The following is a 26110-nucleotide window of genomic DNA, read 5'->3' as shown; positions in this document are numbered from 1 at the left end:
TATATATATATATATAAAATTTCAAATAACGTATAAATTAGTTCTTTACCTTATTTCTTGCTTCAGTATTCGCATTGTATAGCAGCAGCGTCTCTATTATGGATATATTATCACCAAAGGCCGCATAGTGGAGAGCAGTGTTGCCACTCACATCCCTAATATTTGGATCGGCACCATTTTCCAATAGTATGTTTACACATTTCTCTTCCTGGCACTGTACGGCCTGTCAGTGATATGCCAAGAAACAGAGAATTTATTTTTTTTTTATTTTTTTTTTTTAATTTTTTTTTCAACGTTTTTTATTTATTTTTGGGACAGAGAGAGACAGAGCATGAACGGGGGAGGGGCAGAGAGAGAGGGAGACACAGAATCAGAAACAGGCTCCAGGCTCCGAGCCATCAGCCCAGAGCCTGACACGGGGCTCGAACTCACAGACCGCGAGATCGTGACCTGGCTGAAGTCGGACGCTTAACCGACTGCGCCACCCAGGCGCCCCTGAAACAGAGAATTTAAAGTAAGCATGCCACAGGTTTCACCGATTCGTTTTGTTTCAAGGCAATAAGTTCATTTCATTCCAAGTAATGACATCAAATCCATCTCAGGCAGACATAGCTGCTACTACACACCTTCATGAGAGCTGTCCTGTTTTCATGATCACAGAGGTTAAGATGGCATTTCCTCTCTACTAGGAGGGTCACCACTTCTGGATGGCCATTGGCACAGGCCAAATGGAGAGCAGTCCTAAAAAAGTGAGAGGACTTTTTAGGAAATGATAGTGCACTCTCTCAAAACATGCAGTTAATTCAGGAAATTGTAAACGTTAAGTAGCATGTTATTCCTATGCCTCCAAAACAAAGATTCAGTTTTCCTCTGGAGAAAGTACAATATTTAGTAGTGATGACTCCTCACACTAATAAAAGAGCAGCCTGTTTGAAGAGAAAGAGCATGACCTCGGGATTCAGCTCCACTAGGGTTTCAGTCCTAGTTTAACTCTGCCACTCACTAGTTATTGCTTAGACTTATCCTCAATGGCCTCAACAAAAGGGGATAAAAACAGTCGTTGTCTCGGGTCACCTGGCTAGCTCAGTCTGAAGAGCATGTAACTCTTGATCTCAGGGTCGTGAGTCTGAAGCCCCACGGTAGGTGTAGAGATTACTAAAAAAATAAAAATAAAAATAAATAACAAAATAAAATAAAATAAAATAAAATGAAATGAAATAAAATAAAATAAAATACATAGTAGTTATCTCACAAGACCTCGTTGTGATGCTTAAGTGAGGATCTATGCAAGTATTTAGAACACTTCCTAGCACAAATAACATCTCAATAGTTGTTGGATAATATAATTTTTACCATTACTACTGCTTTACATAGACAACACTTCAATTAGGTACCTTGATACAATTACACCTACTTTGCAGACATGTTTTAAGGATTAGCAAGAATACTGCATTCCAATGATTCTAAGATGCTCATTTTGTCACATTTTAATATCTCTGACATTGGAATGCAATTTATAACTCACAATGTCTTACAACTGTAACTGGCAGGACTTTAAAAAAAATTTATTGGTACATAGAATAGTGGGACACCATAGAATCTTGGTGCCTTCCATTATGTGAAATGATGGTATATACAATAGGTCTATTGCAGTTCTAGTCATATGATTGGCATTTAAATAAATTTTAGTTCTGAAAAGCATTATAGGAAAAGAGGACTAAATTAACAAAAGGAAAACATTTTTAAGGACTTCTTACTTTGCCTCTCAAGAAAGTTTAAGCCAAAGGAAACTCAGGATTCCAATGACCAGGAAGAGCTCATTTTATTAAATATTGAGGTCTACAGATTGTACGAAAATCAAGTATTTCCAATGATCAATATTAGTACTTACTCCTCTCATAAATTTCAAAAGGGCAGGTAAAGGTTATCTTTTACAATTTCCTAGCTTCAGAAACTTTGAAAGGAAGGAGGAAAACTTCCATTGAGATTAAGTCCTAATACTTCAATGTAAAATTTCTCATCTTAGGGGTGCCTTGCCGGTTCAGTCAGTAGAGCATAGGACCTTGATCTCAGGGTTGTAAATTCGCCCCACGATGGGTACAGACATTACTTAAAAATAAAATCTGGTGCAGAGCCTGCTTTCGATGCTCTGTCCCTCCTCTCCCTGTCCCCCTCCCCCTGCTCATACTTTCACCCTCAACAATAAACAACACTTAAAACATAAAGTAAACAAGATAAAAGCTGGGGCACCTGCTGGGTGGCTCAGTCTGTTAAGCGTGCAGCTCTTGATTTGGGCTCAAGTCACGAGCTCATGTTCACTGGCTCAAGCCCTGTGCTGGGACTCTTTGAAAAGTGTATTGGAAAAGTTCCTGCTTTCAGCATGGGGTCTGCTTGGCATTCTCTCTCTGTCCCTCCATTCCCCCCACCCCCCACCCCCACCCCACCCCTCTCAAAAAATAAATAAATAAATAAACTTACAAAAATAAAATCTTTAGAAAATAAATCAATAAAATTTCTCATCCTGCTCATACTGTGCAAAATGAAGTCTTTGAGAACAAAAGGATCTCGGGTAGAGCATGTCCGCTATATAATATATGTGCAGGTTCTAGTTGATAAATAAATGGATGGAAAGAGTGGATAAATACAGTTGGAGAGTTCAATAGTTTTAAAGAAAATGTATATAAAGGAAAGCATACTTCTGAAACAGTAAATAATCACTTATATTTGCTAGGGCTTATTTTTTTTCATAAGCACACAACTAATATATTTTATTTTCATGATTAATATAAATCATTTACCTATTACATGTAATAAAGCTACCTATAACAGAAAACATATGTATATGCTTAATATATGCATAATAAAATCTGCAAGTGCAAATAAAAATACTCCCTTTACTTCTGAAGAGGCCAAAAGTTGTCCAGATATGCCAATCCTCAAAAGACATTTTAATTAACTCATTTTTCTTATTTTACATCCAAAAATATTTTGTAACACAAAGTGAGAAATTATTTTTATGTATATAAGATTCATATTCTTGCTCTTCTCCAGGATTACTTCAACGATAATAAACCCTTTCTGTTGATAATAAACTTTTAATAGGACCTTTATACACCTTTTCCTGTAGAAAGCACAGATTTTCTTTGAAGGAAAAGACAAATGCATGTAAATACAAAGGTTCAGAAATCACAAATGTCATCACATTTTGTGCATTTTTGGGCTTAACATAAAACCATAGTCTGCTTGTGTGTACCTATGATCACACTGATTTTTGTTCTCACTTGATGATCAACTAAAGCACAGCTCTGCGTCTCTGTGTATATCTATTATCTATGCCACCTTCAATGATCACATATCCATCTTATGGATGTAATGCCATTTACTTATAAAAGCCATTAGACGAGTTCTTCTTAATACATTGCTACTTTAAATAGTGCTGAGAAAAGCAAAGTGTATGTCATTTATCCCTAGTGATTTCTTAAAGATATTTTAGTAGAAATAAAATTGATGGGTAAAAGGAATACATATTTTTTAAATGTGGTACTTACGCCAAATTGTCTATTGGAAAGCCGAAAACAACTTAAACTTTAAGCGGCAGTATAAGCACCATCACTCTATTTTCACAAAGGTTGTAGATGGAAAACGGTATTTCAGTCCCTTTTTAACTTAAATTTCTTTTTTCCCAGGGACACTATATTTCCCTATGTCCACTGGCCCCTTGTAGATATGCAAAGAAGTACTTTGCACGATTTCAAATTACAGATTTTTTGTTCGTTTTGATTTCAAAGACTTCCCTGTAAAACGAAGATATATCCTGTTGTCTGATACAAATATGTTGTAAATATTTGCAAGTGCATTGTCTTTTATTTTAATAATATTATTTTCTGATAGAGGCTTTTAGGTTTTTATGTTGCTAAACCAATCTCCAGAATTCTTGATTTAAATTTTTTTTAATATTTATTTATTTTTGGGAGACAGAGACACAGCGTGCAAGCAAGGGAGGGGCAGAGGGAGAGGGAGACACAGAATCTGAGCTGTCAGCACAGAGCCTGAAGCGGGGCTCGAACCCACAAAGCACGGGATCATGACCTGGGCCAAAGTCAGACCGCTCAACCGACTGAGCCACCCAGGGGCCCCGATTTTTTTTTTTTTTTTTTGAGAGAGAGAAATAGAGAGAGAGAGAGAGAGAGTGGGAGGGAGAGAGAGAGAGAGAGAAGGAAAGAGAGAGAGAGAGAGGCCAAACAGAATCCCAAGCATGCTCCACATTGACAGCAGGGAGCTCGGTGAAGGGCTTGAACCCACGAACCCCTGAGATTATGACCTGAGCCGAAATCAAGAGTCAGAGGCTTAACTGACTGAGCCACCCAGGCACCCCCCGAAAGTCTTGCTTTTCAAGTCATTTTTAGGATGGGTAAAGAGGCATTTGTGGGTGTTTTTTCTGTTACTTTTCTTATTTTGCATATTACAATTTTAAATTTATATCCCATCTGGAACCTATTTTAGGGAGATAAAATTCTAACAAGTTTTCTCCAAATCGGCTGTTTTTCCACTACTTACGAATAATTCACCTTTTCCTACTAATATGAAAGGTCACCAGTATCAAATTCTAAAGTCTTATGTATATTTGAGCGTTGGTCATGTTCTACTCTGCACCACTCCTTTATCTGTCTTTTCAGCTGTTTGTAAATGAATAATTTGTGGAAATTTCAGGTACATTTGGATATCTGGAAGGGCAAATCTACCTCCTATATAAAAACATAAGTTCTTAGGTTAATTCCAGTTCGTTAACATACAGTGTTCTATCAGTTTCAGATGTACAAGACAGTGAGTCCAAAAATTTCCTTAATGACATCACAAGAAGAGCCTGTGTAGCTCAAAATTCTTAAAACCAGGATGCTTTCATTTGCTTTACCTAAAACTGACAAATACAGGAAGGGTACACATTTTGAGAAAAAGGAGTCCTCCTAGTCAGAGCCATCTTCCACTTCAAAAGGTCCTTCCAAGGCCCCTCAGTAAACAGCACACATACCTAAGTGTACACAGACATAAACTGGATACTGGATTCTGTCCCAAGAATTTCTAGCCCAGAAGTTGATTACAGGAATTATTTCTCCCATTACGCACTTTTCTATGTATGACATTATGGTATGAAAATGAGTCCATTAAAAACAACATGTTGCCGACACTTAATTTCGTGTGTATTACTATTGAAATTTGGGTAAATCACGTCAAACTTGAGAGTCAAGTGGTCTACTCAGGAATTAACGTGTACGCGCCAGGGCAGCTGAAGATTTTGTTTTTGCCGCTCACGCTGTCGGCCTGGGTGCTAGACCACGTAGGGTTCCCACGACCGAGGGGCAGCAGGACCTCAGGAGGGAAGAGAACCCAGATCCCCGAGGGAGGGCTCGGACGCACAGGCAGAGCTAGGCCAGGTGTGCTCTTCTCCCAGGTCCGTCCCGCCTCCTCCCTGCCAGCCTCCAAGCCCCTATTACCTGTTCATCTTGTCTCTATCATCCACGCCATTTTCCCCCAAGAACAGAATCTGCTGCACTTGCGCTACGTTGCCCACGCAGGCAGCCTTGTGGATCTTTCTGAGATCTCTGTCTCGGACGTGGTAACCCAGCAGCGAGTTGTCAATTCTATTATTCTTCTGCCCAACGCCCCCGCCCTGCCTCGGCAAGCCAGAAGCGGAGCCCAAGGGCGACGGGCCTTTCTCCCTCCCGAACCCCGAAACCCTCTTCATTGCGAAGCCTGCGGGCTCCCCAGAGACTTCACCCCGCCCTCCCTTTCCACTACCTCCCGAGCCCAACACTAGCGCAGGAGATAGGCCAAACCCGCCTGGCCACAACACCCCAGCAGTGAGGAGCCGCGTTTGGGTAGCTGCCACTTCTCAGAAACCCGCCGCAAGCAATACCGCCAAACACAAGCGCGCTTGCGCACTTCAGAAGAGGCAGTCACTGCGCGTGCGCACAGAGGCCTAACTGTCAACGGTACCCACAGCCCCGACGCCCACCCCCCCACGCCCAGCGCGGCGCAGCGAACGGAGGGGAGGGGGCTCCGGTGGGGAGTAGGGGGTGGGGCGGGGGCCCAGGCCGCGGAACCGAAGCGGGAGCCAGCACCTTGCTCGCTACGCTCCGGTGTCACCTCGGCACAGTTCTCGCCCCACGCGCGCCTCCGGGGGGCCCCTCCCCCGCGCCGCAGCCCGGGGTGCAGCCAGGCGGCCGTGCCCGGACCGCGGGAAGGGGTGGAGGTGGGGGCGTGAGGCGGGGATAGGGACCGGGCCCGGCGATGCCCGCGAAGCCTGGAGCCCGCTGCAGCCGCCACCGGATCCCGGGATGGGGCGAGAGGCTGCGGCGGAAGCCAGCATCTCCCAGCCTGGGGCTCCGGGGCCGCGGAGCCAACGATGCCGCCGCCGCCGCCGCCGCCGCCGCCGCCTCCACTGCTGAGACCAGGCTGGAGATGGGTGAGTTGACCCTGGCGTCCCGGGGGACCCGCGCTGCAGCCCCTCCATCCACGCACTCCTGGCCCTCCGCCTCCATCTCCGTGCTCCCGGCACAACCCCCACCCCACGCCGTCAGGGCTCCCACAGTCCCCTCCCTCCCTGAGAGTGACCCCAGGTACGGCAGCGGGAGCGGGAGTCCCAGGCCCTAGGGTTGGGCGCTTCGAGACAGGGAGGTGGGGGCGGGATGCCAGGGAGACTACTCAGCTCCGACGCGCCCCCACCCAGGCCCAGCGCAGTGCAGCGAACGGAGGGGAGGGGGCTCCAGTGAGGGGGGGGGGGGCAAGCGGCGGAACCCAGCGAGAGCCAGCACCTCTGCTCGCCGTGCTCGGGTCTTGCCTGGGCACCCTTCTCGCCCCACGCTCGCCTCCCAGGGGGCCCCTTCCCCACGCCGCGTCCCGGGGTGCAGCCAGGCGGCCGTGCCTGGACCGCGGGAAGGGGTGGAAGTGGGGGCGTGTGACGGGGATAAGGGCCAGCCCGGGGCCGCGACGCCCGCGATGCAGGGCGCCAGACGCAGCCGCCACCAGAGACTGAGATGGGGCAAGAGGCGGTGGCAGATGCCAGCATCTCTCTGCCGGGGGCCCTGGGGGCTGCGGAGTCGCCGCCGCCCCCGCCGCTTCTGCCTCGGCTGCTGAGACCAGACTAGAGATGGGTGAGTTGACCCTGGCGTCCCGGGGGACCCGCACTGCAGCCCTTCCATCCAGGCACTCATGGCCCTCTGCTTCCATCTCAGCGCTCCGGGCCCAACACCCACCCCGCCAAGCCGTCAGGGCTCCCACAGCCCCCTCCCTCCTGAGCGTGACTCTAGGGGTGGGAGTGGGAGCCCCGGGACCGGGGGTTGTGGGCGTCGAGACAGGGAAGTGGGGACGGGATTCCAGGGAGACTACTGGGCTCTGACGCCCCCTCCCCCAGCCTGACTGGCCCCAGGAACTTTCCCAGGCCCCAGAGGGCAAAGCCTCATGCCTTAGATACCCTCCCTAGGCCTGGGCGGGGGGCGTCCCCGAGGCGCGGGACTCAAAAGGCGCTTTGTGCGCTGTGCCCCCCACCACCCAAGCCTCCGGAGCGGTTCCGGAACAGGGCGGGTGCGGAGGCTGGGAATGGGGCTGCTTGTGGGGTCCAGGCGGAGGGGCGTGGGGAGAGCACCCCTAGTCCTTTCCTTGGGGTTGGGGCGGGGGCGGGGCGCGGCGAGGCTCAGGCGCTTTTCACTGCACTGCCCAGGGTGGGGAAGGGAACCTGGCTGGGGGAGGGCGCTATGAGTATCTGCAGATAGTGAGTTCTAGAAGCTGGGGTGGGGAGGAGAGCTTGTGTGTAAGTGGGAACGGTGGCGCCTGAGCTGGGTGGGGTGCCAAGAGAAGCAGAGGTGGGTCTCAGCCAGCCCTAGTAGCGGGAGGTCAGGTGACTCTCCTGTCTCTGGAAGACTCCCTAGAAGGCCTGTGGGCAGGAATACTACCCCAGAGAGACCCCCTCCATGGCCCCCCAGAACTGGCACTGCCCCATCCCCATAGCACTCCTTGGCACTCCTGGGACACCAGTCCTGACCTGCCTTGATGGGAGCTGTGGATACTGGCAGGTCACCTCCCCGGGCAGGGCAGGTACTGAAGATCCAGGCCTCCGGGTGCTGAGGAGATAGGCACAGGGTCTTGGGAAAGTTTGGAAGAGGTTCTGGCAGCCCAGGGAGGAGAGAGAAGTTGCTGGAAGAGTTGGCTTGCTCAGCACTGAAGGGAAGGGCACTCTAGGTAGAGGGAATGGCTGGAGCAGAAGCTGTGAGATGTGAGCGCCTGGTCAGGGTGAAGAGTTGTGGAAGTGGGGCGCTGGTCAGGCACGGGAATGACCCTCGTGAACGAAGGGAAGGAGGGCCAGGTGGAGGTGAGGTGTCAGGCCATCCCAGCGAGCTGGCACAAGCAAGCTCCCAAGGACAGCGAGGCGCGGATGGGGCGGGCAGTGCTGGCATCTGGCTCAGCAGGCCCTCTGGGAGTCTGCCCAGGGTCCCTGCTGTGGTCAGGGCTGCTTGGCCCACATCTGCCGGTGGCTGGACTACCCCAAGCAAGTCCGCTTTCTGAGTCTCAGTGTCCACGTCTGTCAAACGGGGAGACTCCTCCACAGGGTTGTGGGGAGGTCTGCATGAGGTGATGAGTGTAGGGAGCCCAGCACCTGAGAAAGCCTCGGGAAATCCTTGGCCGCTGTGCCAGTTTGCGTACCTGGAAAACGGGGGCCTTGATGTCAGCTGGTGGGCCAGGCTCACTTTACCTGGTGGCGATGAGGATCCTGTGAGGGCTGGATGTGACCCGGGGAAGCCAGGGGCTGGGGGCACTGCAAGTCCGTGTGCTCATGCTATTCTGGAAGAAGAGAGAAGCAGTGGGCGGTGGCCGGGGCGGGGTGGTCCTCCTTGTGCCCCCATGGGCACCTTAGCCATGGCATTCAACGGACCCTGCTGTGTTCCCCAAGGCCAAAGCCTCTTTGTTCTCCATGCTGCACGATGCACCCCTTCCTCCTAGTCAGCCCTAGCCCTGCACATGGGGGACCAGGGCTCCCTTCCAGAAGGGTCTTCAGACACTGAGACCAACAAACACAATATCTCACTGTGAGGGGCACTGTCATGGGCAGCCGGGTGGAGAGGACACAGACCTTAGCCCCAGGAGAATGGAATGTAGTTGGGCAGCAAGACCAGTCGGGTCCCCATGGTCTTGCGTAGCCCTGTGCTGGCTGCTTAGGGGTGTGTGTGGCGGAGGGCGGTGGTGGGGGGGTGGGGGGTTGGGAGATGCAATAATTGCACCATGGGACAGTCAAGGGCAGAAGTGAAAAGCAAGGACTCCAGATCCAGTGGCCCAGGTTCAAATCTCAACTCTGCCACTTCTTACTGTGTGAACGTGGACTGGTGACTCTGCCTCTCCGTGCCTCTGTTTCCTTGCTTCTGAAATGGGAACGAGGCACACTAGTGCTATTTGAACAGCTTGGTTCAGTTTCTAGTGGGCATTTACACCACCTTTTCCAGAATGGGTCTCCCAGTTCACCCCTGCCTCCTGGAAGACTACACAGCCTGCTCCAGTAGGCTATCGTCTTCCTTTTGTGTGTGAGTCCCTATAGGCGGGGGCCTGCCTTTCTGTGTCCGTTGCTTGGGCAGGGGGCAATGGTGTGCTGGCAACAGGCCCTCTGGGAGAAAAAGGTACCTGATCAACAGCGTTGGCAGGTTTCCATGGTGCAAATCTTCCAGCAAGGCCCATTTGAGGCTACCAACAGCTTCACCATCTGGCAGTGGGAGCTGGTCCATGCCAGCTTTAGCACCCAGGCATTCAGTAGGTGCTTAATAAATGATGGTTGAATAAGGACAGAAGGCTCCGAAGACTTGGAGAGCTGCCAGGCCATACTGTAGCTGAGAGAGGGAGGCATCAGACAGGCTGAGGCCAGGACAAGAGACCACTCTGAACAAGTAACCCATGGTGAGATGGAGGGCAGAGGGGAAGGAGGACTGATGTCCTCCCTTCCTGGGAACCTCTGTACCTCTGACCCTGCGTCACTTCTGCTCTGGATCCTCTTGACCTTGGCCTGGTTTGGGCTGTCTGCACAGAAGGACCTAGCTGGATCCCAAGCATTAACCTGACAGAGCTCTGAGAAATGGTCCAGACGGGTCTCAAACGTCAGATTCTATTCCCTTGCTTATGCTGTTCCCTCTGCCTGAATGTCTGTTCCACCCACCTCTTCCTATGTGCCCTGAAACTCTGTCACCCTTCAAAAGCCTCCTCCACCCCAAATCCCACAGACCCTTCTCCCCTTCTGCTGTTCCTCTGGCCTTACAGCCCCTCTCGTGTGCACCCTGCCTGCCCACAAAAATATTAGTAGCTAACATTGCATCTGTACAGCAACCTGTGATAGAGGTACCGTGATAATCCCTTTTGTAGATGGGGGAATGAAGGCTCTGTCTTGTTAACGATCACCCATCCTTTGCCTCTCGGCTTGAGCATCCGTTCGTTGTGCAGGGAGGCTCCTTGCTGTGGGCTGGGCAGAGCACCACTTCTCTTTCTTCAGTGTGTTTGCTGTGGCGTGTTCCACTTGGCCGTGAGTTCCCTATCCTATAGGAGCTCGAATGAATGAATGAATGAATGAGTGAATGAATGAGTGAATGAATGAAAATGAATGAGTGAGTGAATGACTTTCAGCCCCAGGGAGCATCCCTGTTCTTTTACCCATTCCTCCTCCCTCTTCATCCCTGTGGGAGGAGACGGACCCTCCAGAGGACAGCCTCACACCATGGAGGGATGGTCACAGGGACCCTGCTTAGCCACACCTGCCAGAGGGAAGGGAAATGAGGCTTCGGGCGGGGCCGAAAGCAGGCATGGTAGAAGGGTAGTGGACCACCCTCCTGTGGTCTAGAGTGGGGCTGACATGGGCCCACAGCCCTGCCTGTAACCCAGGAAGTTAACGGGGTCCCCAAATACTTTTTCTTGCACCGCCCCAAGTGGAAATTCCCCTGTTGGCCCCACTTATTTTCGTTTTATCTAGAAAAATAAAGTTGGAAATAATCATTCACACACCCTAATTACTCCGTTGCTTTCTGAATTTAGAGCCGGTTTGGCTCTAGACTTTGGCTCCTGCTGAAGGAGGAATCCCCTGGGAGGGGCAGGGTGAGGGCCAAGGCAGGAGGCCAGAGTCTGCGCTGACACTGGGGCCTCCTCAGGGTCTGCCCTCCAGTTGCCCTCTCCTAGCAGGCTGGGAACTTCCCAGAAGCAGCAGCCCAGATGGGGGTCGGAGCGAGGGAGGGTGGCCAGAGGCAGTCTGTAGGATTCTGGTTGACCGAGACCCATAATGGATGACTTCCCAGGCTGTTCTACCCCACCTCGACCTCTGAGTCATGATAATTTGCTGCTGTATCGAGCACTTACTATGTGCTGGGCGCTGGGCCAAGCACTTTGTCTGCATCATCCCAGCTATGCCTGCTAACTTCCCTTGAAGCAGGTACTATTATTCTCCCCATTTGGCAGTTTGAGGGTGCCTGGGGGCCGGGAAGTGGCGGGGCTGGGATTGTATCCAGCCTGTAGGACCCCCAGAGCCTGAAGGGGCCCCTCAGATAGGCCCCTCAGTCACTCAAAAGGGAACGGTCTCTGAAGCCTGGATGCCCGAGACAACCACGTCACTGGTGTCCTGGCCTCCAGGCCACCCTCCTTGTGGCCCTGATTGCCACTCCCTTCTTCCCCATAGTCCTGGGGCTCTGCCTCTGGAAGCCCCGTGTAGCCTCACCTGGGCGGCTTGGGGAAAATACAGATTTCCCAGGCCCTGCCACACCCTGCTGAGTCAGAATCCCACTGCAGGAGAGGGGGCTGGAAACCCAGATTTTAAAATGTTGTCCTGGGGATACAGAGGCCTGTGGACTCCCAGAACCACTGCCCGGCCCAGTGGTGTTCAGGCTGCTTTAAGAGACTCCCTTGCCCTTAACCCAGATCCCTATGACCCTGCCCCCACTTGTGTTCTCAGCCTCTGCCCCCTGCTACCCTAACCCAGCTCTGCACACACCACACCACACTGACCCCCCACGCCCCAATTTGCCTTTATCCAGGCACCTGCTGCCCCTGTTTCCTTCTGGAAACAGGTCCCAGCTGGCTACAGACCCCACAGAGCTTGTGTAATACTCTGGACTGGTCGATCGCGGCCCCGCTCTTGCTAGCCCGGGCCCGGCACACAGCCTGGGGGAATCGTGGTGGGTGAGCGATGGTGGCCGGGGAAGGTGGAACAAGGGAGGGCTTCCCATGACAGGTGGGGCTTCTAGGCTGGGCGCACAGGCACTCTCTGGGGGCCGGCACCTTGCCTAACATGCAAAAGGCAGTTGATGACTGTTTCTTAACTGCTTAATGAATGGTGATGGGTCCTGTGACAGGTGAGAGCCACTTTCGTCAGCAGTGCAGATTGGCCGGTTTAGGCAAAAGATGGAGAAGGTGCCTTCCGGGCCATCTCTGAGGACCGTGAATATTAATGGTCCGAACTCATTTATGGCTCGGATGGGAGTGGGGCTGGTGCTTTCTTGCTTGATTTCATTTCAGTATCTCAGGAGCCCTGGGAGGGGGTGCTGATGTAATCCTTATTTCGTTCAATGGAAACTGAGCCCTAGACAGGTGACTTAGTAGGGTCACACAGCTGGGAGGGGGTCCTGCAGAACGGAGCCTTGCCCGTTGTGCAAAAAAAAATCAATGAGTCTGTACTCTACAGTTTATGAAGCAGTAACACCTTATCTCAGTTGGTTCCAGCTGTGGCTTGGAGGCTTGGCTCTACGTTTTCACCTATGCCCACATCCCAGCGTCAGAAAACCTGCATCCAGGGGCCTTCTGTGTCTGTAAGGGGCGGTGGTGGGAAGAGATCCCGCCTCCGTGCTGGCGGGAGAGAGAAACAAAGAGGCAGTGTTGGGGGCTCTGGCACGTAGTAGGTGTTTGGGGACCCCTGTGGTCAGTTCAGGCAGAGCCAGCTCTGGTCCCATCTGGACCTTGGAACAGCCCAGATCAGTCTTCAGTCTTTGAGCCAAGGCCCACAGGGTGTGGGTGACGGGTCCAAGGTCATACCTGCCATAAGGACTAGAGCAGAGGGTGTGAGGCTCCTCCACCACGGCCGAGAGGTCCAGGGAATGGGTCAGGGGGATTCTGTCTGTGCGGGATGACCTCTGTCAGAGCCAATCAACCACAGAGCCTGGCCCCAAAGGGTCCCCAGGCAAACCCCTCTCAGGGGTGTCCAGGACTGCTGTGGGGCCTGGCGTGTTATTGCTGTCACGGAAGTTCGGGGCCATACCTGAGTAGGGGCAGTGGTCCTGTAGCCACCAGTGGGGGATGTAACAGACTTTGTGGTCTGCCTCCAGGCACTGGCATGTAGGGATGGCAAAATGCACCAGCACCCCACCCAGACTAGAAATCCAGTTTCTGGCTTCCCCCACACACACCTCCCTCACCCCCGCCCCCGCCCCGCCCCGCCGCTGGGCCTTTGCAGATGCTATCCCTCTGTCTGCAGTGGCCTTCCCCTCCTCTCCTGGAAGGTGCTGGCTCATCCTTTAAGACCCCTCCAGGAAGCCCTGCCTGACTCCCACCCCAAGGGCCAGGCTGATCTGCCCTGCCAGGATTTCCATCTGGCTGCTCCACAGGATGCTGAAAACCTTGAGGGCCTGGTCTGAGATGGCAGTGGAGTGGACAGGGAAAGCAGCTGTAAGGTGCAGCCCAGTTCAGGCGACTGTCCCTGCAGCCCAGAGAGGAGACCAGGCTGGGGAGCCTTGAGGCCAGATAGCTAGCCAAACATGCCCATTTCACAGAGGGAACGTTGAAGGCCCGAGGTCCTTGGGACTGACCTAGAGCACCCTGGGGAGTGGTTGGTAGTCCCTTTGTGGCTTGTAAGAGGAGAGCCCAGGGCTATGTGGCCGTACCCCTGCCCCACTCCGGTCCCCAGCTGGAGCATTTGTCTGCAGGATCCAGGTCAGGTCTGGGGGGGATGGGAAGAAGCCTAGGAGAGCAAAGTCCCCAGGGCTCAGGTCTGCACTCAGTCTTCCCATGTGGAGGACAAAGCTCCTTAGAGAAAATGCTTGCTGTCCTAAAGCTGGCAGGAAATGCACATTGATAGCTCATTCCAGCAAGAAGGTACGCGGGGGGGGGGGGGGGGGGTGAGGCCTCAGGGCCCTCGCCTTCCCACCTCCACCTGGAAAGCCACCCCACCCCACCCCAGGCTGCCCTCTGCCCCTCCCAGCCAGAGGTGGCCCTAGGGCTATTTGCTTCACCTCCATCCGGGTGCCCAGGTGGGTGCGTAGCACTGTTGACTGCCTTCCTTACCGACTCCGGCCCCAAAGTGCCTTTCCAGGGGGTCCTCCTACAATGTAGTCAAGTTCGACCTCGTGGAAATGGTCTTTGGAATCACAGCTGAGCCTTGATCCTGGGTGAGGATTCAATCTCCGTCTCCCCCATGTACCTAGTACAGAGCACCCATTCATTCGGTCAGCTGTTATTCAGCCAAGTGCCAGGGCCCAGGCTACGTGCCAGGGGCACAGATCTGCTGACTTGAGGGTGTGACGTGTGTGTGTTTTTGAGCACGTGTTTTGTGCACATCACCTGCACGCACACACAGCGTGAGCATCTCTGTCATATGTGAACTCTGGTCTTTGAGACTGTGACAGTGTGTAATCCTGCCGGGACTCTGGGCACACCTGGTTGATTCATTCTGCAAGTGTTTAACAGACACCCACTAAGGAAGTACCAGGCTCTGACCCCGAAGAAACATGACCCAAGGTCTCTGTCCTCGGGAAGTGCCGTGTTGGGGGCTGTCGCAGTGCGGGCTGGTGGGGGCAGAGGCCGGCAGGGCTGGGGGTGGTCAGAAACGTGGTCCTGGAGACACGGGGAAGGGTGTTCCTGCCCAGCTGTGAGGATGATCTCCAGTATCCCCTTCAGCCCAGTGATCTGGGGCCTGGGACAGGCCTCCCCGGCCATTTTCATGCCCTAAAGCAGCCCCGAGGGCCGACGGAACCGGAGCTCCAGGTGGTGACCCGTGGGCCCCGACTGCTGGGGGCTGGGAGAGAATACAGGAAATGAAAATGAAGCCTGTTGGCTGGAGAACCTGCCTGGGCTGCAGACCTTTCTAGAGGCGAACTTGGGGACCAGGCACCAGAACACAGCACCTGGAAAGTAGAACCCCGTGATCCAGACCAGAGAAGCGGGATCACGGAACTTAGAGGAGGAAGACGGAGCAGCAGACCTAGAATGTGGGCCTTCTAGAACCTGGAACACTCACGTCGGCTGGAAGCTGGAAGACCCAGTCTGTGCCCCCGGTGGTCAGTGGGGGAAACTGAGGTCCGGCAGGAACGGGGAGGCCTTGAGCATTGGTGAGCTGCAGTGGCACGCACGTGGTCTCTGCTGAGCCAGGACCTCCCCACAGCTCGCTGCTGCCTGACCTCGGGCGAGTCCCGTCCCCTCTCCAAACCTCAGTTTCCCCCTCTGTGAAATGGTCACGTGACGGTGAGGCAAGATGGAGCACTTCACCTGGTGCTCAGGCTCTCCCGGCAAGCTAGTGGCATGGCTAAGGCCTGGACCCTGGCCACCTGACTCCTGAATGACTCTGTCCCCTTGTGGTGATGGTCTGGTCACTGCTGTTCCTTTCTCTTCTTTCTCACACTCAGTGGGACATTTGGGCACTTGCGGCCCTTTTCCGGAATGCTCTCGGGGTCTAGCAGAGGGAAAAGACTAACTAATCAGAGGAGCAAGAACAGACTGGCGGCTCCATATGAAGGAGCAGGGGCCCGGTGCCCACAGCCCTTCATGGTGCCCTGTGCCATTTGGTGAGGGCTTCTTGAGTGTCCCCCGGTGGAGACGGTCGGGTCCTGAGCCGAGGACGCCGCAGCCCCTCGAAGTCAGGGGTGGGCAGAGGTGGATTGGGAAGGGAAAAGAGAAAGGGCTCATTGTTCCAGCTCCACGGAGGCTCCCCAGGTGCACCTGCTCCAGGCCACCTCTCCTGAAGGAGGTGGACGACCTTGCTCGGGCTCCCAGAGAGCTGGAGCTGTAGGATCTGGGCCAGGAGCAGCCTGGTCACTTCCCCAGGTCCCTGTGAGGCGGCGTTACCAGCCCCCGCTTTTCTGCCTCCAAGAGAGCAGGATTCCAGAGTTGCGGGCGGGGGGCATTGGAGCCAGGGTTCCAGCCCATGCTTTGAGTCAGCAGCAGCCGGGCATGGTGCCAGGCACTGAGCACCCAGGGGGGAACTGAGATCCCTTCCTGTTTCCCCTCCTTCCTTGCCGGGTCTCCTCCGGACCATCAGCCATCCTGCTCAGAGAGCTTGGAAGGCTGGAGTCCTTCCCCGTGTCTCCGCTCTCCACCACTTCCCTCCCATTGTGGGGGACCCGTCGAGTTCCTGTACATGAGCCACCTCATCGGGGTGTGCCTTGCCCAGGCAGGACTAGACGTTTTCGAACCCCAGACCAGTTCTGAGAGCCCAGCAGCACTGACTGCAGGTGCAGGTGTGTGGATTTGGGGGCGGAGGGGGGGTGTCGTTTATTCATTCAACAGGCCAAGGTCAGCGCCTCCTTTGCATCAGGCTCTGTGCTGGGGCCCCAGGAGAGTTGGGCAGCACTGCCCAGTGTAGGGTGAGGCAGCTCAGTCCTTCCTCAGCCTGGGGGAAGTGCAGTTCAGCTGAGCCTCCCTGGGCAAGGAGTGAAAGATTACACAGAAACTTGGAGCCTCCTAGAGGATTTGGACTTTATCCTGGGAGCAGGTGTTCGAAGCTGAGAGGGGCAGCATCAGATGTGGCTTTTGCTTGGCTCGTGGGGCTCAAGCCAGGAGCCCCTTCCCTGGCAAGGCTGCTGCTGTTGTCCAGGTGAGCGTAGATGGTGGCGCAGGCAGCGTGGGACAGTGGCACAGGGGGCCGGGTGGGACGACAAGTACCTGGGCATGGAAGTGACATGCCTAGCGATGGGGAGCACGAGGTCAGCGAGAAGCCAGATTCAGGATGACTGCCGGGCTCCTGGCCTGGGAGACTGGGTGGATGGTCACATCTCGGGTTATCAGCTCAGGTTTCAGGAAGCACTATTTGAGCGAGTTCTTTGTGGCCGGTCTTGCGGCAGAGGGTCCCAGGCAGAATGGGAGCCGACTCTGTGCCCAGGCCTCTGCCCTCCAGCTTGGCCCAGACCCCGCCGGGTCTGCTCCTCTCTCTCCCTTAACCCTACAGGCACTTTAGCCTCTTGAGTGCAAGGCTGCACCTCGCAACTGTGCCCTGTCCACATGGGGGAGCGCCACTCCACTCCTGCTGCCTGGGTCCACGGGGACCACCCTCTGACCCGGCATGCCAACCCTGTTCTTTGATGTGTCTCATCCCCTCCTTGTGCAAGGGCATCCCCCCCACGCCTCAAGGCGCAGCTCCTGGAACAAAGCCTCTCCCCGCTACAGCTTGAATCTGTCACCCTCCTGGCCCTGTGCTAGAGCAGGCTCCTTGAGGACAGGAGAAGGCTGGGGCACACCCTCCCCTCCCCTCCCCCACCTCAGGCCTGTGGGCTAGAGATGGAGCTGAAGCTGCGTGCTGAAGTGGCCCTTTGTACATTGTCCCCCTGGGGGAGGGGGGAGTCTGGTGGGAGGGGCTGGCACTGCCCGACACCCTGTGCTGATCTCAGGGGCACTGAGGATCCAGGTGGGGAGTGCGGGGTGCGGGGGCGGGGCGGGTTCTCTGGGCCTGGGATCAGGGGAGAACACCCTGCCAGGTTGGGCTCGCACTGGCCGGGCCTGCCGCCCCACACTAGATGGTACTTGGCACTCAGAGTCTGTCATCACTTCTCAGGCAAGGTGTGTCTTCACGCAACAGTTGTTTAGGGAGCGCTGCTCTGGGCCAGGCTTTGTCCTAGGAGGTTGGGGGTGGGGCGCCACCGAGACCAGTGACCTGTGACTGAGGCTTATAGGCTTAAGATGACCCTGCTCTCCTGTTGACATTCTGAGCGCCAGGGTGTGGGTGGGGGAGACAGACCATGAACAGGTAAACAAGGAACCGGCTAGCTTCCGCTGTGAGTGCTGGGGAGCAGAAGACCCAGGCAGGGGACAGCCGCTGTAGCTGGAGGGCCAGGAGGGCCCCTCTGAGCAGGCAGCCACATTCCAGGCCAAGGAGCAGCCAGTGGGAGGACCCTGCGACTGAAAGGTGCGGACTGTGACTGGAGCCCTGTGGACGAGGTCGGGAGGGCAGCAAAGATTCGAGGACCAGCTTGGCGGGGTCTGTGCGCCCAGAGAGGAGTTTGCATTTCATTCTGAGGGAGACTAGTGTGCGGGTGGGATTGAGGGGAGGGGGGAGGTGGCCTGGTGGGGACTTTGCAGTGACAGAATTTGTGGGGCCCAGTGCCAAATGAAAATGTAGGCCCCCAGGAGCGCCTGGGTGTCTCAATGGGTTAAGCATGCGACTCTTGATTTCTGCTCAGGTCAGGAGTCCAGGGTTATGGGATTGAGCCCTGCGTCTGGCTCCACATCGAGCCCGGAGCTTGCTTAAGAATCTCTCTCTCTCCCTCTGCCCCCCTCCCCCACTCTTGTTGTGTGCTCGCTCTCTCTCTCTCTCTTTCCCCCAAAGAAAATAAAATAGGGGCACCTGGGTGGCTCACTTGGGTGACCACTTCTGCTCAGGTCATGATATCGAAGTTCGTGAGTTTGAGCTCTGCGTCGGGCTCTGTGCTGACAGCTCAGAGCCTGGAGCCTGCTTCAGATTCTGCGTTTCCCTCTCTCTCTGCCCCTCCCCTGCCCACGCTCAGGCTCTCTCTCTCTCAGAAATAAACATAAAAAAATAAAATAAAATAATGAAAAAAAAACGAATGAAATGACAACTATATTCAGTTAATCTGAGAAATGCAAAGTTGGTTTAACATGAGCAAATAATGTAATTCCCCACAGTAACAAATACTTTATTTTATTTTTTTATTTTTACTTTTTTAGCTTAATTTTTTATTTTTTAGCATTTACATGCAAATTAGTTAGCATAGAGTGAAACAATGATTTCAGGAGTAGATTCCTTAGTGCCCCTGCCCATTTAGCCCATCCCCCCTCCCACTACCCCTCCAGCAACCCTCAGTTTGTTCTCCATATTGGTGAGTCTCTTCTGTTTTGTCCCCCTCCCTGTTTTCATATTATGTTTGTTTCCCTTCCCTTATGTTCATCTGTTTTGTCTCTTACAGTCCTCATACGAGTGAAGTCATATGATTTTTGTCTTTCTCTGACTGACTAATTTCACGTAGCATAATACCCTCCAGTTCCATCCACGTAGGTGCAAATGGCAAGATTTCATTCTTTTTGATTGCCAAGGAATACTCTGTTGTATCTAGATACCACATCTTCTGTATCCTTTCATCCATCGATGGACATTTGGGCTCCTTTGCATACTTTGGCTATTGTTGATAGTGCTGCTATAGACATGGGGTGCATGTGTCCCTTCGAAACAGCACACCTGTATCTCGTGGATAAATGCCTAGTAGTGCAATTGCTGGGTCGTTGGGTAGTTCTATTTTTCGTGTTTTGAGGAAACTCCATACCGTTTTCCAGAGTGGCTGCACCAGCTTGCAGTGCCACCAACAATGCAAAAGAGATCCTCCTTCTCCACATCGTCGCCAACATCTGTTGTTGCCTGAGTTGTTAATGTGAGCCATTCTGACAGGCGTAAGGTGGTAGCTCGGTGTGGTTTTGATTTGTAGTTCCCTGATGATGAGTGATGTGGAGCATTTTTTCATGTGTCGGTTGGCCATCTGGATGTCTTCTTTGGAGAAGTGTCTACTCATGTCTTTTGCCCATTTCTTCACGGGATTATTTGTTGTTTGGGTGTTGAGTTTGAGACGTTCTTGGTAGATTTTGGATACTAACCCTTTATCTGATATGTCATTTGCAAATACCTTCTCCCCTTCTGTCAGTTGCCTTTTCGTTTTGCTGATTGTTTCCTTCGCTGTGCAGAAGCCTTTTAGTCTGATGAGGTCCCAGTAGTTCATTTTTGCTTTTGTTTCCCTTGCCTCCGGAGACGTGTTGAATAAGAAGTTGCTGCGGCCAAGATCAAAGAGGTTTTTGCCTGCTTTCAACTCGAGGATTTTGATGGCTTCCTGTCTTGCATTGAGGTCTTCCATCCATTTTGAGTTTATTTTTGTGTATGGCGTAAGCAAGTGGTCCAGGTTCATTCTTCTGCATGTCGCTGTCCAGTTTTCCCAGCACCGCTTGCTGGAGAGACTGTCTTTACGCCGTTGGATATTCTTTCCTGCTCTGTGAAAGATCAGTTGGCCATACGTTGGTGGGTCCATGTCTGGGTTCTGTATTCTGTTCCATTGATCTGAGTGTCTGTTCTAGTGCCAGTACCATACTGTCTTGATGATTACAGCTTTGTAGTATAGCTTGAAGTCTGGGATTGTGATGCCTCCTGCTTTGGTTTTCTTTCTCAAGATTGCTTTGGCTCTTCGGGCCCTTTTCTGGTTCCATACACATTTTAGGATTATATGTTCTAGCTCTGTAAAGAATGCTGGTGTTACTTTGATAGGGATTGCATTGAACATGTAGATTGCTTTGGGTAGTATCGACCTTTTAACAATATTTGTTCTTCCTATCCAGGAGCATGGACACTTTTTCCATTTTTTTGTGTCTTCTTCCATTTCTTTCATAAGCTTTCTATAGTTTCCAGTGCATACGTTTTCCACCTCTTTGGTTAGATTTATTCCCACGTATTTTGTGGCTTTCTGTGCAACTGTAAATGGGATCGATTCCTTGATTTCTCTTTCTGTTGCTTCATTGTTGGTGTATAGGAATGCAACCGATTTCTGCGCATTGATTTTATATCCTGCAACTTTGCCGAATTCATGAATCCATTCGAGCCTTTCTGTGGTGGCATCTTTGAGGTTTTCCATATAGATTAGCGTGTCATCTGCGAAGAGGGAAAGTTTGACCTCCTCCTGGCCGATGTGGATGCCTTTTATTTCTTTGGGTTGTCTGATTGCAGAGGCTAAGACTTCCAATGCTATGTTGAGTAACAGTGGCGAGAGTGGACATCCCTGTCTTGTTCCTGACCTTAGGGGGAGACTCTCCCATTTTTCCCCACTGAGGATAATATTAGCGTCGGGTTGTTCATATATGGCTTTTAGGATCTCGAGGTATGCTCCTTCTCTCCCTACTTTCTTGAGGGTTTTTATCAAGAAAGGATGCTGTGTTTTGTCAAATGCTTTCTCTGCGTCTATTGAGAGGGTCCTATGGTTCTTGCCCTTTCTTTTCTTGACGTGATGATTCACGTTTATTGTTTTGAGTTAATTGCTTGAGTCCAAGATCTTACCATCTTTTTTTTAAAATTTTTTTTAACATTTATTTATTTTTGAGACAGAGAGAGACAGAGCATGAACGGGGGAAGGGCAGAGAGAGAGCGAGACACAGAATCGGAAGCAGGCTCCAGGCTCTGAGCCATCAGCCCAGAGCCCGACATGGGGCTCAAATTCATGGACCATGAGATCGTGACCTGAGCTGAAGTCAGACGCTTAACTGACTGAGCCACCCAGGCACCCCATGATCTTACCATCTTAATCAGGTGCAGTGGGGATAAGCTGCCTGGGTTATGGTATCTAAAGTATAGCCCCTTGAGTGCAAGTGTTCTCAATATGAGGACTTGAGAACGAAAGAGACAGTTATTTACCACTCACAAATGCAAGATTGTAGTCAACTGCTGAAGACTCTTCCATTCAGAAAAAGAAGATGGGAAGCACCCTAGTCCATAAGAGTTTTGAAATATAGCCTGATGCATGCTGTCAGTTCTTAAGTTAGGACTTACTCCTAACCACGGGAATACTTTCTCCATGTCTCTTCCCTTTCTTTACTCTTTGAGCTCTTGGTTCCTTCCTTTTCATAAGGAATGACCTGTATTTGCAGCTGTTTTTTCATCCTGCTTCCTCCCTGTGGGACTTCTAAGACCCAAAGGCCTCTTTTCATTTTGCACGATTTGGTCTCTTTTAGTCCAAGCTAGCAAATAGTATGTTTGCTACTATAAATCTCTTACCTTTTTTTAGTTTTCTGTAATTATTACTGGATTTCATGCCGTGTTTTAGCAAAGCGACCCTCCCAAGTCCTTTTGAGATCAGCTTTTCGCTTCAGGTTTCCTGTGAAGCTCTTATATGACGATGCCTTTAAAATTCGTCTACTCTTGGGGCTCCTGGCTGGCTCAGTTGGTAGAGCATGTGACACTTGATCTCTGGGTGCTGAGTTTAAGCCCCATGTCAGGTGTGGAACCTACTTTTAAAAAAAATCTTATACTCTTAAGATCCCTAAAGAAATTGGAGGCATACCTTAAATCTTTCTGTTTTCCTGGTAGCACCTTGGATTTTCTCGTAACCCAAAAGCCATTTCTTCATGTCAGCATTATTTGACAGTTCCACATGTAGAGAGGCTGTAAATGAGAAACAGATACTTGAACCCACTAAGTCCTGGTTCCTTTCAGTTGCATAGTCTTTCTTTAGTTTCTCTTTCCTATCCGTTTACTCTCAGGTATTTTGTAGCATGACTTCCCTTTCCTCCAGTGTCATTTTCTTCACTTGCTTAGAAGCCCTTGCTGTCAGCCTCTTCACAGGCCATCAGGCTTCCACTAAGAGTCTCGTGGAGGCCCTTTTTGGGTCTCATTCTTATGCTTTTCTACATCTTTCCATGTTCCACCTACCTCCTGGTTCAAAGGAAGTTTAGTTTTAGGTTTTTTTGAATAGCAGCACAACGTTTTTAGTATCAGTATCTGTGGTAGTAATTTACTGCTGCATAATAAGCCACCTCAAAGCCTAGTAGTTCAAAACATCATTTATCTTGTTCACCAATCTTTAGTTTAGGCAAAGCAGAGTAGGGCAACTCATTTCTTCTTCGTTTGGCATCAGCTGGCATAACTGGAAGCTGGAGACTAGAATCATCTAAAGGCTTGTTCATGCACGTGTTTGGCTGTTGAAGCTGGCCTTTGGCTAGGACGTTGGCTAGTCTCAGCTGGAGTATCTACATGAAGACTCACTAGGTAGCCTGGGATTCCTCAAAACGTGGTGGCTGGGTTCTAAGGGTGAGCTTCCCTAGAGAAAGAAAGTCAGATGGAAGCTGTATCACATTGTCCAAGCTGGCCTTAAAAATCACAGCAGTGGGGCGCCTGGGTGGCTCAGTCGGTTAAGCGGCCGACTTCGGCTCAGGTCACGATCTCGCGGTCCGTGAGTTCGAGCCCCGCGTCGGGCTCTGGGCTGATGGCTCAGAGCCTGGAGCCTGCTTCCGATTCTGTGTCTCCCTCTCTCTCTGCCCCTCCCCCGTTCATGCTCTGTCTCTCTCTGTCTCAAAAATAAATAAAACGTTAAAAATCACAGCAGTTCTGCATATTCTGCTCACTAGAAACCAGTTACTGAAGCCAGCATATATTTAAGGGGCAGGATTTTCACAGAAGTATCAACAAATTTATAAAATGACCACATCCACTCACCTTGTCTTACCAATCATATATAATGGATGGAAGACCTTCCCAACTCAGCATCACTGAAACTCCAGCCAGTTTTGTTGTTGTGGTTGTTGTTGTTGTTTAGTATGATCTCTTATTTTCTAGAAAGTAACAAAGGATTACAAGATAACAGTATTGAATTAATTTTGTCTCAAAAAAATATGTGGATTATCCAATTAAAGTTTTATACTGGGAGATGTGATTTCATAACCTGGAGAATCATTTCTCCCGGGAACGCAGTTCAAATTAGCATGAAAACATTTGCAGCTCCGAAAAAGGCCGTGGCATTAGAAACATTACTTATAGATTCATGAATTAGAGTCTTATTTTCAGAGGCTTATCTTGGGAAGTATTTTTTGACTCGGGCATACATAAGTCAATATGATATTGCTAAAACTTCTTTAAAAATTATGGAGTGTTAAGATCGGGGAAGGGCTAAGAGACTTTCTCCTAAGAGGGGACTTATTTTATGAAAGAAAGATATGAAAGAATGATAGAAAAATAAAAGTATAGAATCAAGTGCAAATGTTGTGTAGTAAAGACAATGATAGCAAAGATCTATTTCAGTAACACCTGATGGCTTTAACTTTGCTCTTGATTTTCTGAGTTGTTTAAGGGTCCACATTCTAAGACAGGGAACATTTTATTGCAAATGAGTTTATTTAACATTTTGAGTGCCTGGTTGGTTCAGTTACCCTTGATGTTGAGATTGTGAGTTCAAGCCTCACACTGGGCTTAGAGGTTACTTAAAATCTGAAAAAAAATTTGATAGTAGTTTTGGGTTAGAGTCTTTTCACTCCACTTCCAAACTATAGTGTTTTATTCATGCAGGCTGATGTCCTTACAACACAACTGGAAACTACATCTTCAAAATGTCTACACCTGGATGCAAAAAATCAAATTCTTCAACAAGAGTTATTATCAATGAAAGCTTTCGAAGAAGAACGTGAAAAACTAGAGAGCAATAACAAGAACTTACAACAAGAAGTAGTAAAATTGAAACAATTTATGGAAATGAATATGGTAGAGCGCAGTCAAGTGGAACAGTATAAACGGGAGGTTGAAGAAAGAGCACGACTGGACATGGTAGAAAAATTACACGAAGTCAACCTGTTTTTACAGGTTAATTGATTGATCTGTAATGTGCTTTCATTCATTTCACTGCAAATTCCATTTTGGATAGATGTGTTGTATGGGTTTCCTCTACTTGCTTTATGGTAATTTGTAGACTTCTGGAGGCATTTGTTCCTCCCTTGAACGAGTTCAGTTTTCATCATTGTTCCTACTAAATCGAGAGGATAAGAAAAAATGATGATTTAAACAACTAGTCTCACTATTAAGAGGAAAAGAAAAATTATGATTTAAAAATTGCACTGTACTTGTATTATTCTTAAGGTTATTGTTGACTTTTAAAATTTTGTCATTGATTCTATTATTTGAATTATCAGATTGTGTGAATACTAATACAAGAATGATTGAACTTTAATTTTATAAATCATATTTAATTCAGTTGACATTGATGATAAATATTTTACACTTGAGCTTTTTTTTTTCATTTAAAATTGCTCTCTGAATCACTGACTCAGAACTAAAGGAAACAGGTATAATTAATTATTCAGATTATAGCTATTTTAAAACTATCCTGTTAATTTGCTTTAGGCACAAGCAGCAGCTCAAGAAAACTTGGACCAGTTAAGAGAAAATGCTCATGCTTCAACGAGAAGTCAAATGGAACTTAGAATTAAAGATCTGGAATCTCAGGTCTCTACAATGAAGACGTCTCAAGAAGAATCTACTAAAACAGAGTTGGAAACCTACAGGCAACTCTACCTAGAAGAATTAAAAGTTAGAAAGTCCTTGAGAAATAAGCTGAACAGGTAAGCCAAAACAGAATCATAGACAAGAAATTTAGCTTATTAATTTGCCTCTAAAACATAATTTCTGTGGAGCCAAGATCATGAGATGAGTAGGAAGTGAAAGCCAACTAGATCGTGTAATTTTGGAAAATGATGTTTCTAAGTGAACTTACCTTTGAAGTGTTAGTCCAGGACAGTTTGCATCCCTCCTCTTCTTTTTGGTTCTTTTTGGTTTTACAGGACCTCTTCCCCCACCCCACCCCCGCACCCCCCACCCTGTATATTTTCCATTGATCGGATCTGCTAGTCTTTAAGTGCATTGTTTGAAGCTTTCTCATTTAGAAGTATATTATTATAAAATTGCTTGCCAGAAGTACCCTAAATAGAAATGTCGATGATTTCATTTTTGGAAGATGACAACTTTAACCTAAAAGCTCAAGTACTACTACTACTACTCATCCTGGCACCTTGGTACATTTATTCTCTTGATTGTGAACTTTGGTATTATTACTAGAGTGGGCCTTGAGACAAACTATCCTTTATGTTTTTTCTACTTTACATAATGGCATACATGTGAAATACAGAAAGACTCACAGAGGGATGAAGGGGAGTATAATTCCCAAAGTGGCAAAAAAGAGCACCATGCTGGGAGGGAGGTTGTGGAAGACTGAAGACAGAAAGGGCAGATTCTGCCTCCAGTGCCTTGGTAACTGTTATAAGCTAATTGCCTCTGTAGCTGTTTTAGTTCTTTCTGATCACACCTCTGCCATCTACTATCTCCCCTAGAGATTGTTGGTCTCACTGATTCCTCAGTGTCAAATGCTCAGTTTCTTTG

The 26110-nt window shown here is 50.1% G+C and overlaps 3 protein-coding genes across 18 annotated transcripts in view; 2 read left to right on the top strand and 1 right to left on the bottom strand.

Annotated features, from left to right (window-relative positions):
• LOC132676937 (ankyrin repeat domain-containing protein 26-like) overlaps positions 1 to 5921 on the bottom strand; it is a 149332-nt gene extending 143411 nt beyond the window's left edge. For 7 of the 8 annotated variants that reach the window (XM_081790737.1, XM_081790739.1, XM_081790743.1 and 4 more), the window contains exons 1-3: positions 5493 to 5758; positions 627 to 741; positions 50 to 223 (exon numbers count right to left, since the gene is read on the bottom strand). In XM_081790737.1, coding sequence (XP_081646863.1) covers positions 50 to 223; positions 627 to 741; positions 5493 to 5743 — 540 coding nt within the window. In that variant the 5' untranslated portion in view covers positions 5744 to 5758. Of the gene's footprint in view, positions 1 to 49; positions 224 to 626; positions 742 to 5492 lie in introns of all 8 variants that reach the window. The other variant, XM_081790744.1, reaches the window with a different exon arrangement.
• The window catches only part of SGSM1 (small G protein signaling modulator 1), a 496957-nt gene that overhangs the window by 259281 nt on the left and 211566 nt on the right, over positions 1 to 26110 (top strand). The window lies entirely within an intron of this gene.
• The window catches only part of LOC144613873 (ankyrin repeat domain-containing protein 26-like), a 28532-nt gene continuing 8489 nt past the window's right edge, over positions 6068 to 26110 (top strand). Inside the window, exons 1-3 of one of the 2 annotated variants that reach the window (XM_078435564.2) lie at positions 6068 to 6463; positions 24251 to 24541; positions 25079 to 25296. In XM_078435564.2, coding sequence (XP_078291690.2) covers positions 6404 to 6463; positions 24251 to 24541; positions 25079 to 25296 — 569 coding nt within the window. In that variant the 5' untranslated portion in view covers positions 6068 to 6403. The remainder of the gene's footprint in view (positions 6464 to 24250; positions 24542 to 25078; positions 25297 to 26110) is intronic. The other variant, XM_081790752.1, reaches the window with a different exon arrangement.

Source organism: Panthera onca, chromosome D3, assembly GCF_046562875.1.
Source record: "Panthera onca isolate mPanOnc1 chromosome D3, mPanOnc1 haplotype 2, whole genome shotgun sequence".
Lineage (NCBI taxonomy): Eukaryota > Metazoa > Chordata > Mammalia > Carnivora > Felidae > Panthera > Panthera onca.
This window is presented reverse-complemented; position numbering and strand designations above follow the sequence as displayed.